The sequence below is a fragment of the Leopardus geoffroyi genome, chromosome B2, assembly GCF_018350155.1.
Source record: "Leopardus geoffroyi isolate Oge1 chromosome B2, O.geoffroyi_Oge1_pat1.0, whole genome shotgun sequence".
In the NCBI taxonomy this organism is placed as follows: Eukaryota; Metazoa; Chordata; class Mammalia; order Carnivora; family Felidae; genus Leopardus; species Leopardus geoffroyi.
The window spans coordinates 5,570,490-5,584,472 of NC_059332.1; the positions used below are offsets into that span (position 1 = coordinate 5,570,490).

The 13,983-nt window shown below is 43.2% G+C and overlaps 1 protein-coding gene across 1 annotated transcript in view; it reads left to right on the forward strand.

The window, feature by feature from the left end:
* DCDC2 (doublecortin domain containing 2) overlaps positions 1 to 13,983 on the forward strand; it is a 165,012-nt gene that overhangs the window by 131,910 nt on the left and 19,119 nt on the right. The window contains exon 9 of the mRNA XM_045497231.1: positions 6,133 to 6,233. Coding sequence (XP_045353187.1) covers positions 6,133 to 6,233 — 101 coding nt within the window. The remainder of the gene's footprint in view (positions 1 to 6,132; positions 6,234 to 13,983) is intronic.

Genomic DNA, 13,983 nt, shown 5'->3' on the forward strand with positions numbered 1-13,983 from the left:
TACGGGACAGTCTCCCCATCTCGCGGCCAGCTGATTAGCAACAGTAATTCTATCTTGAGCCTTAATTCACCTCTGCCATGCAATGTAGCACAATGACAGTAACAGGGGATTAGGACATGGGTGTCTTTGGGGGGCTGTTACTTTGCCCACCACAATAGCATACATAGTTGATCCCTGTGTTGGCCACACTCCAGCCTTCTTTCTCTTCAACCTTCATTATCCCCCTCCTCATCCAGATGCTGTACTGCCACCTGTTGGCCAAATGGGGGCATAAACCATGTAAGGGCATGAAGAATTAATCCACTGGCTCCTGGCTTCTAAATGGCATGTTCCTGGGGGTGCTTGGCTAGCTCAGTTGGTGGAGCGTGCAAGTCTTGATCTTGGGGTGGTGAGTTTGAACCCCACACTGGGGGTAGAGATTACTTAAAAACAAAGTCTTTAAAAATAGTGAATGAGTGGATGCTCCTTACATTTTGTTTCAGTGCAGCAAATATCTTCATTCTCTCAACAAATCCCTTTTGAAAGACTGTGTGCAGAACTCTGTTACATGCTGGGGATACAGCATTAAACGATGACGTGGGCATGGTACCCGCTCTCTTGGAGCTTATGGCTTGGTGGAGACTGGCAAACACTAAAACAGGAAAATAAACCTGAGAAAATGTCAGCTAGTAGTAGGTGCTAGTCAGAGAATTAAAATACAGTAATATTGGGGCGCCTGGGTGGCTCAGTCGGTTAAACGTCCGACTTCGGCTCAGGTCATGATCTCGCGGTTTGTGAGTTTGAGCCCCGCGTCGGGGCTCTGTGCTAACGGCTCAGAGCCTGGAGCCTGCTTCCGATTCTGTGTCTCTCCATCTCTTGGCTCCTCCCCTGCTCATTCTCTGTGTCTCTCTGTTTCTCAGTAATAAATAAACATTAAAAAAAAAACAATATGAATGACTGGGTGGCTACTGAAATAGGAAGGAGGAGGGTTTCCTGAGATCTGTGTGATAAGGAGCAGCCAGTGTTGTGAAAAAAGGGGAAAGAATATTTCAGGGAGAAGGCATAAGAAGTACAAAGGTGGGAATGAACTTTCTGTTGGAGAAGAAGAATGTAGCTGGAGTTTAATGGGCAAAGGGAATGTGGTAGGAAGCATGTGCCAAGAAGGAGGTAAGTACCAGATCACACCCTTGTGAGCCATGGTAAAGACCTTGGGTTCTATGCATGATGGAACGATGTGAGAGAGTTTCTAAATACTTTTTATCATCTGTTGAGTGCAGTTGGCTATTTTGTGGGGGATGAATTACAGGATAGCAAGAGTTGAAGAAGAGAGATGTTGATGTGTAAGCTTTGCAATTGCCCATCCTGCAGATGATGATGATTAGTCCAAGTTGATAATGGAAATAGGGATAATATTCACAGATTTGGGATATATTTAAAGGAAATTGAATTGACAAGACAACAATGGAATGGATACACGGAATGAGAGCAAGAAGGAAGGCAGGATAATTCCAAGATTTGGGGATTGAGTGGTACTACCATTTCCCGGAGTGGGGAATAGAGTTGATGGGCAGTTGGCCGGCAGAGGAACAGAGTTCTCTTTTGATGATGTTAAGATGCCCATTTGATATCAAAGGTGAGATGTCAAGTTAGGTAATTGGAGATACAAGTTTGGGGATCTCTGAAGAGGCTGGTACAGATCAGAGAATCATTGGCCTATGGCTGGTGTTCAAACCATGATCTTGGTGAGCTTGTCTAAGGAGAGTGTGTGAGTAGAGAATAGTGGTCCACCACTTAGAGGGTGGACAGAGAAGGCTTAGTTGGCCAAGGAGACTGAGAAGCAGCAGCCAGCAGTGCTGCTGAAACCCGGAGAGCGAAATGGAGAAATGGAGAGAGAGAGCACCAGACTCCTAGACTCCAACAGGCAGCCGCACAGGGACAAGGCTGAAAGGCATCACCTGGATGTTGAGGGCACAGGCATGAGACGTGAGCTAACACCGTGGGCTCTGCGGGCGGGCTGTGATGGCAGTCCCTGCACGGGATGAAGAGGACGTGTGGTAAGACGGAGTTGGAGATCTCAGTGGAGTTGAGAAGCCAGAGTATTGAGGCCTGGGTGTGGAACGGTTCATCACCTGAGTATTGAAAGCACTCAGGTGATAGATACAGGATGGAGCAGACCGGATTAGGGAGGTTGCCTCTAAAATGAGACATTCAGTGGAGAGACTGGGGATTTATATGAGTTAATCACATAAGTCAAAATGTATCAAAACCAGGATGTCCACCTGCGCAGGGGACATTTTGGAAGAGAAAATTCAATACTTGGCCACGGTGCAGGGGACAGGGTTAAAGGGGCGTAGAGCTAGAGGGGACTCAACATGGGAGAGAGAGATCAAACCAGGAACTTGTCTTTTGACTTAAATTTCAATAAGCATTTCCCGAGGACTTAGTGGGCAGGGCACTGTGCTTATTCCCGGCAAACAAGGACCCATAAGGCAGGAAAGGAGCTACGAGGCATGTACTTGGAAAGATAAATAGCCCATGACTCTGTGACCTTTCCACAAGATGCTAAGCCTGTAAAGAGCAACCCTTTCAGGTGTCCCAGGGTGACTTTTGTGTGTTGGACCTTGATACATATTTACCTATCGATCAGATGAATGAAATGCACCCTGTTCGTTTAAAACCAATTTTTCGTCGTTCAGTATTGTCCCTTCATTGCAGTGTGGTATACCATGTGTAGCAACCTGTGTTCAGATAACATTTAGTGATACAGGAAATGCTCAGGATGTGATTTTAAAGTAAAAAACAGCCTTAGAAAATTATACGTACAGTAAGATTCCACTTTCATGAATGAGTGTGTGCGCACGCGCATGTGTGTGTGTGTGTGTGTGTGTAAGGAGAAGGAGGGAGAGAGAAAGGGAGGGAAAATCTGTTGTCAAATTATTAGAGGTGATTGTCTCTGCATCATGAGGTTAGAAGGATGTTTACTTTCTTCATTTTCCACGTTTTCAAAAATGCATACATATTATATAAACAGTTTATAATCAGCGCATGCTGTGTGAAAATGTTTTTTCTCTAGAAATTCCTATTTCTCTATTTTTAATTGTATATAACATGCATAGTAAACGTTGAAATCCTAGTAGGCTGTCTCCTATCACAGAGTAATTTTCTAGCTGTTGTTCCTTTTTTTTCCTTTTGTTGCCACTGTTCCTGTGACTTCCCTTCTGACCTTCCCTTCTTGCTCTGCTGCAGGAGACAGACATCAGTTCGCTGATGAGCAAGGCCCTCCGCCCATGCCACAGACGCACACTTTTCTCTTTCTGTTCTCTGTGTCGCCACACAAGACACTGAGTTTTCTTGATTTGTCTCTTTGCCTTTTCTACCCTGTGGCTGCCATTTTCCATTCCAGCGCCCTTTCAATTTTATTTTATTTGTTACCATTGATTTCATTTTTCTTTTCCGGTGAAATGTTTATTCTGAAACACATCGGTAAGTCATTTGTAGTTCTGGTTGGATACAGTTAAGCATTTCGTTGAATGTGAGTATTTAAGAATATATTCCGTTTGTATCTGTAGGTTGCTCTTGGGAGTGTCTTTGAAAGCAAGTGCAACACATGAATGCTAAAATGTCACCCAAAAAGTCAGGTACTTAGGTCATCGCCATAGTGTAGCATCCTTCTCTGCAGGTTTGACTCCAGGGACATTTCGGGGCTGAGTGTGATTGTTGTCTTCTAAAGTAATCCAGAAGGTAGCAAGGAATGTCACACATGCCTGGTTTTCCTTTTAAAACCATACTGGAGATAACATTTGATAAATTGTGCAGCCTGTGTTTCGAAATCTGCCTGTGAACATCCACAAGGTTACGAACTCCACATGTGAATAAGACAGTATTTATTTCTGTTGTTTCCACCATTGTTGGAAATTGTTTCCACCATTGTTGCCTTGAGTTCCAAGGTTCAAGTTCCGAGTCCTTGAGAGACCAATAGCTTACCCAGTCTCTGTTGCCTCCACTTTTGTGGACTAGACTACTCCTTTCCACTTTTCCTCCTTTATGACAGAATAATTGTAAGTTATTTTCTTAGCCCCTTGCGGTGGCTTTCCCTGTACTTTTGTTAGGTGAAGGATGGCTTTGTTCAGTGCACGACCAGAACTCTGTGCATTTATTCCTACATCTGTGAGGACGTCATCGCATTCTCTGTTTCATTTTCTGTATTCTTTCTTCTGATGTGGCTGGGATTTGGGCTGAGATTTCATTGTGGATCCCTGTTCTCGGTTGCAAGACAGGACAGAGTCAGGACATAATCCTTAGATATGCCTTATGGTACATGTCTTTGGGGGAGGATTAGTCCTAGTGGTAATGACAATGCTGACATCATCATTGGTAATGGTTTTGTAAGGATTCCTATATACGTGTATATTTTTAATGTTCATGTACCTATAGATGATTTAAGTGAGAAAACCCATGAATGAAAAATTACTCTGGATGGCGTAAGCATACAAGAGCTGATGGAAGAAGGGATCAGTGGGTGGAAAGACTTTGTTGAGTGATAGGAAGGACCAGCCTGGGAGTGAATGATTGCTGTAGATAATCCTCAAAATGAGTTAATCCATGCGAATTAATCTTAGGCATATAATCAGCTTTGAGGGCAGCTGTCTCCTTTTTAAAAAGGAGAGTAGAGCAGCCAATATCTAGTCAAGGTACAAAAAAAAAAGTAATTAAAAAGGAAAATGGTTTCTCTAGGAGAGACCAGAAGGGCTAAGTGCCCTCAGTCCTTGGCTACACCCCCTCTTACAGCGCTTTGTCAGGGAGCCCTACTGGGGGCGTGTGTGCATGTCTACAGACGTGCGTTGGTCTGCAGGCAACTTGAGAGGACAGTCCACACCTCATTTATACCTTAGGTGGCCACATCGACTGGCACGGTGTCTTTTACATCACTGAGCCTCCACGAATGTAAGAATCTGTTTTACGTTTAATCAAGACTGACTTTATAACTTGAACACTATGGAGTGTTTTCATGTGATACGTGTCCGGTCACTGTGCTCTGGGAAGCAAGCTTCTATTGGGGAAATAGAGGGGGTTTCAAGACAAAAGGTGAAACCGTACTTGGTACAGTGCAGGGGGTAATCTAGTCCTATAATAGATTAGCAGAGAAGGAGGTGAGTTCTCCATTCCTGGAGATCCTTAAAAATTGGCCAGAGGAAACCTCTGTGAGAAGGACCGAAGCCTTAAACCTACTTGGGGGACACGCAGAGAGAATGACAGACGGTTCTGGGATTCTTTGATGATGGGGCCCGGAGGAGACAAGACTGAGGGGAAACAGGAAAACGACTTCAGATACAGAAAACAGCTATCGCTGCTTTCAGTGGGGAAAACAGGTCACGGGGGCTTAACCTAAAGTCTTAGAGATTTAGGTTCCATTTTACACGTAAGGATTTTAAGACCTAGGTTGTGAAAATCCTGCGGAAATCTGCAAAATAAAAGATTGATTTGTGTGAGACCCGGAGTCAGCTCTGTGATTTCTCTTCGGAAAGGAGAGCTTCTTTTTTTTTTTTTTTTTTAAATTTTTTTTTCAACGTTTATTTATTTTTTGGGGGGGACAGAGAGAGACAGAGCATGAACGGGGGAGGGGCAGAGAGAGAGGGAGACACAGAATCGGAAACAGGCTCCAGGCTCTGAGCCATCAGCCCAGAGCCTGACGCTGGGCTCGAACTCACAGACCGCGAGATCGTGACCTGGCTGAAGTCGGACGCTTAACTGACTGTGCCACCCAGGCGCCCCAAGGAGAGCTTCTAAAACTAGTGTTTTCAGGCACCAAGCATCGTCACTGCTTCCTGGATAGGAGTGGCGAGCAGACAATAGGTGCGAGGTCCTCTCTGTCTAAATACATCTGCAGGGTTGTGTTACTAAGTCAGCAGCCAGAGGGTGAGAGAGGGGTCTGGGACGCAGCTCTGCCCTGCTGGGTCCACCTCGTCTTGGCCACTGTCCCTCTTCCCAGTGTGAAAATGCAGAAGAATTGGGGGGGGGGAGGGTACAAAGGGAGCCAAAATACCTATTAGAAAACATGATCTTCGTTAGGTATTTGATTGTAATTTCAGCATTCAGCCACACGATGTCACAATTGGATTTTGATTTTCGCTGTGCATTTGTCTCCAATAATAGATGAAGGCGTCTTCAAAGCTGGAGCAGAGAGGTCTGAGACACAGGGGGCAGCAGAAGTCCAAGAAGATGAAGATACTCAAGTCGAGATCCCAGTTGATCAGGTAGTCTCCATGTCTTTTTTTTTTAATATGAAATTTATTGTCAAATTGGTTTCCATACAACACCCAGTGCTCATCCCAAAAGGTGCCCTCCTCCATACCCATCACTGACCCTCCCCTCCTTCTCACCCCCCATCAACCCTCAGTTGGTTCTCAGTTTTTAAGAGTCTCTTATGCTTTGGCTCTCTCCTTCTCCAACCTCTTTTTTTTTTTTTCCCATGTCTTTAAAAATGCGCCTAAACCAATCACCACTTCTTTCTTTCCAGTCCCGTGTTACCGGCCCCAGGCTGTTCCCACGCAGGTGCTGGTTTAACCCTCTCAGGTAGTCAGGTTGCCAAACAACGTTAAACACAAGACAACACAATACACCTTCACGTCTTCCTGGTACTCCTACAAAGAGAACAGCCATTTGGACTGTCTTTTTTTATTTTTTGTTGTTTTGGTAATTCTGGAAAAAGATGTAACTTTAATAAATAACATTGAAGAATAAGGTGCATTGGGGGGTAAGCCAGGGGATGCAAAGAGGGAGAAAGTTTGATACAGAAAAAAAAATACTGACTTGGGGTTTTTATCTAGAAAAAAAATTCCTCCATTTAGAAAAGGAGTTTGCCTATCTTTCTTCCTTTCTTTCTTCCTTTCTTCCTTCCTTCTTTTCTTTTCTTTTCTTTCCTTTCCTTTCCTTTCCTTTCCTTTCCTTTCCTTTCCTTTCCTTTCCTTTCCTTTCTTTCTTTTCTTTCTTTCTTTCTTTCTTTCTTTCTTTCTTTCTTTCTTTCTTTCTTTCTTTCTTTCTTTCTGTTTTGAATGCTGTGATATTCTCTCCTGTAGGGTCTTTGAAATTGCTGTGGTTGGATTTTGGTTTTCAAAGAAGAATTGCCTATACAGATGCAACTCAAGTATTTGCTGTGTCTTCTGTTGATTTTCCTTTTAGGCCAACGGAACACTGTATTTGTAGGGGGGAGGGGAGAGGGAGAGAGAGAGAGAAAGAGAGAGAGAGAGAGTCTCTGTGGGTGTGTGTACATGTGCTTGTGGAAGGGATGAGGGAGTGTTAGTGTTCACTAAATGATGCAAGAAATAAGTCAGGTAGGCTTTATAATACAATTCAAGCAGATTTCTTGCATTTGTAAATGGAGGATTGGAATTTAGGTTGGGGAGGGGGAAATCATACCCCTGGCTAAAGGGAACGAGAAGTCACTAGGATTTGCCACTTGTCCTTGGACTTATGTGATATTTCCTTTTCAGAAAGCAAATTTCACAATCCAGCAAGTTCCATAGATGATCTTCTCAATTGTATTTGTCCTAGCAGTGTGGCAGTGAGATTGCTACTTGATTATTCTGCAGGCATTTTCTGTAAGCATTGCCTTCCTGATGAAAAGCCTAATGTGTTAAAAATCACACAGATTTCAAAAATCCAATTTATTAGCCAGGATTAGCTACAACTAATAATTTTTCATAAACTCCAGTTAAAGTTATTTTTTTTCCCCTGAGAGAAAATGGAATTTGAAGTCTTCTGTGAAGCTATAATTAAATGTTACATTTTAAGACAAGGAAGAGTAATCATCATGTGTATACAGCACCTAACAGCTGCCCCAAACCAGACTCATTTCTATTCCAAAGCCAAAATGTCAAAAATCAAACCAAATCATACCATTATTACCAGAAGAGAAATCTCTTTGTTAATCATTTAACAAGTTTCAAAATCTGTGATAGGTATTTCTTTATTTAAAAAAAATTTTAATGTTCATTTATTTATGAGAGAGAGAGAGAGAGAGAGAGAGAGAGAGAGAGCGCCAACAGGGGAGGGGCAGAGAGAGAGGGAGACAGAGAATCCCAAGCAGGCTCTGTGCTGATAGCACAGAGCCTGACGTGGGGCTCAAACTCACAAATCATGAGATCATGACCTGAGCCGAAATCAGGAGGCTGACAGGTAGCCCACTGAGCCACCCAGGCGCCCTGGTATTTCTTTCTTTGTAAGTTTGGTATCTCAAGGAGCCAGCAGAGGGACCTGGTCTCTGAAACTACCTGAACGGCCTTGGATAAGTGTCCACAGAGCTTGATTTCTCATTCGACTGGAGAGGGCTAGCCTATTGAAATAGAAGTGTGCAGAGAGACTGAGTAAACAGGTTGGTAAAAGCTGGGCACCGTCCACACACTGATGTCGGTTTGAAGGAAATAAAAACCGGGTAACAGAAGGTCAGGCTTACTTTCTTCTTTGACCCTGTTAATAATAGAGCTGGACTTAGCTAGCACATGTGGCTGGCGAGAGATACTTATGGGGTCGGGTCATAGAGTCATTCTCTCCATGGCCCGGAGACCTCTTGCTCCATATCCTAAGTGGCTGTGTTATGAATACTGTGAAGGGCCAAGCGAGGGTGTGGAGAAGTCAGTGTAAAGCTCCGTTACAGTAAGAACAACTCTGAGGACGCACCCTTGTGGTGTGCCAGGCACTGTACTAGGTGCTTTTGTATTCATACAACTGTGATGACAACCCTGAAACATCGGTCTCATCCCACCTACTTTATACGTAGAAAGAAAATGAGCTCATGTAGATGGGATTGGTTGTCTAGGGTTGTACCGTTATGCAGAGGAGTTGGTATTTGAAAAAAAAAAAAACACAACTTTTTAATGTTTACTTATTTTTGAGAGAGAGAGAGAGACAGAGCGCGAGCAGGGGAGGGGCAGAGAGAGAGGGAGACACAGAATCCAAAGCGGGCTCCAGGTTCCCAGATGTCAGCACAGAGCCCGACGCGGGGCTCAAACCCACGAACTGCGAGATCATGACCTGAACTGAAGTCGGACGCTGAACCGACTGAGCCACCCAGGTGCCCCGGGAGTTGATATTTGAATACAGGTCTGTCCAATTTCAAAGCATCTGAGCAATCTGGGGGAAGAGTATTAAATGCAAAAAAAAAAAAAAAAAAAAAAAAAAGTCAATTATTGGCTTAAAGAAAGAAAAAATTCCTTCGTAAGAAAGGAAATGTAGTCATTGTATATACTACTTGGTTCAGCTGTGAGTGACACTAACATACACTCCCTTTTGGGCCATAGCTATTAACTTCTTTGGACTGATTTCCTATCATCTAAGTGGTTCCTATTAAAGCTTTAGTCAGAGGGCCATGAACAAAAGTGTGCATGTGTGCACGTGTGTGTGTGGTGGGGGGGTGGGTGTATAATTATCATCCGTAATCGGCCAAGTAATTTGTCTGTGCCTGAAAAGCAGATCAAGTTCTAGAAGTAAATATTGAGGCCTCTGCTGGAAGCCAATTCTCCATGGGTCTCCTGTGTTTGGGCCTAAATTATGAGCAGAGGCACAGAGTGCCTTTGTTCTGGACTATCTTTTCAGGGGTGTTTGAACAACCTTGAAAGACCTAGTGACTTCCTCTGGAACAGTCATTCTCAGTTGGAGGCAGTCTTGCCTCTAAGGGCTGTTTGGCAGTTTCTGGGGACATTTGATTGTGACAGCTGAGGGACTACTGGCATCTGCTGGGAAGTGGCCAGGGCGGCTGCTGAATTATCTTGCAATGCAGCCCTCACAACAAAAACCTGTTCAGTCCAGAATGTTAATAGTAGTGAGATTGAGAACGCCTGCCTTGGGGCAAAGGCCTGGTTTGTTTATTGTCCGGGATAGTAAAGGTAATGTCTTCCCGTGGTGCAAAGGGCAGGCAGGTTTATTATCTATCATAAAAGACACGGTGCCATTGAACTGGATGTTCAAAACTAGCTAAAACAGTAAATTTTATGGGATGTATATTTGAGCACGATGAAAGTATTCAGAAAAAGATTTGGGTTCCCTAAGCTGAGAGTTCTTTCCCTGGAAGGTGAGCTGCGATGTGTATCACCAGCCCCTCTTCCCATTGCCCTGTGGGGGTGAGGCCTTGGGGAGTGGGTGCAAACGGGATCCTCTGCTGTTGTGAGCAATAAAGTTCGTTGTCCCTGACCCAGAAGTCTTCTGTCTTCTGCCACGTCCGTGAAACCAACGACAGGCTGATGAGTAAGCTTTTAAAATTTCAGACCTCCTGTCGTCCTTGATAGCCTCTGCTGGACGGTGCATGGTGTTTGTGTGCTTAAGTGTGTGTGTAACTGCGGACTAATTCCATCTAAAAGCATGGCTGAATTCTGTTCCCATGTCCAGGCTCTTGTCATTTTTTAGAGACAGGTTACCAATCCTGCATCTAGTGCCACTTCCAAACCCATGGAAAACTGAAGAATGGCACGTTAAAAAAAATGGGGAGGCCAGAATAAGTATCTTTTCTCAGGACAGAGTTTAGGTCTAACAGGAATAAAGTTTTCTTTTAAAAATTTATTATTATTATTATTTTTTTTTTTGTATGCACACTCCAAATCAGTCTTTTTTCCTAAGCAGTAGAGCAAATGCCTGACTAACCAATACCTGTGTTAACACCCTGGCCCTGATGACTCATGTGTCCTTTGTAAATTGATGCTTTTCCAAGCTAAAGAGGCGCGGAATGAGCCTGCTCCTTTATACTGAAGTACACTGCCTCTGGTAAGTAAAGGCCGGATGGGAGAACCCACCGTCTCAAGAACACAAGCAAATAAATACGTATAAAACAGGCAACGAGCAGTTATATTTTACATTTTGTTCCATTTGAGAGAAGAGGGCAGAAGATAGGGATAGCAGTTTTGGAGTGGTTTTGGATTCTTTTGTAGCTTTCCTCACCCATTTGCAGTTGATTTGGAATAGTAAAATAATGAGAATTACAAGATGTTTTTATGCTAAGTAGTTTCATTAAATATCATTGAACCTCTTTCAGTAGAGCAGTGAAACCGTTTCTCGTTTTTTTTTTTTAATTGGAGGTTGTGATACACAGTCTTTCTTTATTTATTTAAAACTTACTAAACCCTTAACAGTAAAGTTACCCATATAATTTTTTTTTTGAAGTTTAACAAAGATTATAACAGAAGTAGCAACCACGTGCCTCACCCCTCCCCAGCTGGATTCCTGCTCCACGCAGGTAACCCATTTGAACACAACACTTTGTTCAGAACTCTTTGATGTCAAACACACTGCTGTATTTCTAATCCATACATCCTTCCTTCCCTTCCACGGTAATGTCTCTGAAATCTTTGGGCCTTTGGGTCTTATAGGCGATTGTATGTCATAGTTTAATTGGCTGCTTTTTTTTTTTTTAATTTTAAGGGCACATAAAATAATGGAGATCCTTTTACTAGGTGCTATCTCAAATTTGGTATAAAGTAAGTTTTGTGATTGTTCTTTTCAAATTTAGGTATGATTAACTTTATCCCTAATGACCGTGGAAGTCTTAGTCTCATCCCCCACCCCACAATAAGGCCACAGGCATACAGACACACACACACACACGTGACCCTCTTCTCTCTCTGCACGTTAATTTCATGATGATTTTTGGCTGAGTCAGTATTTAATCTGTACATTATCTTTGCTATATTATTTGAGCCACAGAATGGGTTCTGGTTCCGTTTCCTTTCTTGTGCGACCCTCTTTTCCTCTTTCCCACTTCAGTTACCTTTTTTTTTTTTTTCCAGTTGTATAGTTTTCTGTGTAGCTATTACCAAGTAATCTCTAAACTGCCAGGGGTTGATTTTCTCTTGGTGTACTCAAAGCATGTGCAATGATGATGAAATTTCAACTTCATTTTTTTTCTCAGACCCTTCATCATCTGCCTCAAGCTGGGTAGGTGTTCTCTGGCTCTGCTTTTTCAAGTTATCTCACTATTTTTCTTTACTATTGTTTTGGGAATTTCTTTCACTTCTCCAGGGGATAGATCTCCTATTCCTTGGCCTCCACATCTTCCCCTTTCTTGGACACACCTTCGTTTTTTATGGAACTCACTCCTAGTAGCCTCCTGGGAACAGCTGTGTGGGAAGAACATTGTTTTTGAGACTTCGCACGTCTGAACGTGCCTTTTCTTCTACTCAAACTTGACTGTATGGCTAGGTATAAAACTTTAGGTTACATAATGATTTATCTCAGAATTTTGAAACCACTGCTTAGTGTCCTTCCAACCACAATGCCGGTTGGGAAGTTTCATGCCATTCTGTTTCCTGAACCTTTGTAAATAATCCCTTTCCCCTCTCTGGAAGCTTTTAGGCTCTTTTGTTCCTGGTGTTCTGGAAATTTCCAGTTATGTGCCTTGGTGAAGCTCCTTTGCTTATTGGATTGGGTACCCAGTGGACTTTTAAATTTTAGAGATGCTTATTTTTCAGTCTGGAAAAAAATTATTGACCTATCTCTTTGACGATTTCCTTCTCCCCTCTTCTCTCTTGGAACTGCAAGTATTTGGAATGTTTTTTTTTTTTTTTTAATGTTTACTTATTTTTGAGAGAGAGAGAGAGAGAGAAAGTAAGTGTGAGTGAAGAGGGGCAGAGCAAGAGGGAGAGAGAGAGAATCCTAAGCAGGCTCTGTGCTGTCAGCACAGAGCCTGATGTGGGGCTTGAACTCATGAACCTCAAGATCATGACCTGAGCCGAAATCAAGAGTTGAATGCTTAGCTGACTGAGTCACCCAGGCGCCCCTGCACATATTTGGATATCGGCCTTCTTAGACTGACTCTCCACTTACCTCTCCTTTGTTCCATCTCTATAAATTTTTTCTTCTATTTTCTCAACTTCTTTTAAAATCAAAAAGCCTCATCTTCCATCTGTTGATTTTTTTGTTATCATATTTTAATTTCTAAGAGCTCTTTCATTTTCTCTGAATGTACATTTTTGTAGCATCTTGTTTTATGGATGTGATATCTTCCTTTATATCTCCAAGGATTCATGTATTATTTTAAACTTTATTTTCCTGTAATATCTGTTTCTTCTGGGTTTCTTTCTTTCTTTCTATGTTTTTATCTCTGTCTCATTGTTAGACGCTTTCCTTGGCTCTCTGGTTAGATTCTTTTTTTAATTGAAATACAGAGGTGCCTGGGGGCTCACTTGGTTAAGTGTCCGACTTTGGCTCAGGTCATGATCTCACAAATTGAAGTTTGAGCCCCACATTGGGGTCTGTGCTGTCAGTGTAGAGACTGCCTGGGAATCTCCGTCCCCCCCCCCCACCCTTTCTCTGCCCCTCCCCTGCTCACTTGCTCTCTCAAAAATAAATAAACATTAAAAAATTTTTTAAAAAATTTCAAATGTATCTGACATCTACCATTGTATAAGTTTAAGGTGTGTGTCCTATTAGATTTTAGAGTGAAGCATTGAGAAGACCGTGCACAGACACAGCTCCTCAGGTTGGGGGCGTTTCACTGTAGGGTTATTGGTTTTTGCCATTTCATTGGCAGACTTCCATTTTTCAATATCTGTGTTCTTCTTTTGGGTCAGTCTATTTTCTTTGAATGGAATCTTTCAATCTGTTGCGCTGGCGGTGTAAGCCTGGCGGTGCACATTTGGGGATCTGACTGTGGGAAGGGGGCTCGGGGACGTTGCCATGAACCCAAGAGATTTATTCCTCTTGGTTCCGTGACTGTGCCCTTGCTGCCCTTGTTCTCAGCTCGGCTCAGGTCCAGCTCCCCTGTAGTTCAGGATCTTCAGAGAGGAAGCCTCCTGCAGTTCTCACGGGCGGGGAGGGGATCTCGGGAGTCTGTCTGCTTCTCCTAAAGACCCTAAACCAGCCCCCCCTATTTTTAGCCACTTCCCTTCTTCCAGAGATTGATGGTGCCTCTAGTCTCTCGGCTTTCTGTAGGTCTTCCGGCCTCCCTCCCGCTTCTTGGCTTCCCCTCCCGCAAGAGCACATTTTAGCTGCCTCAGTTCTGCTGTTACTGGCCCCACATCC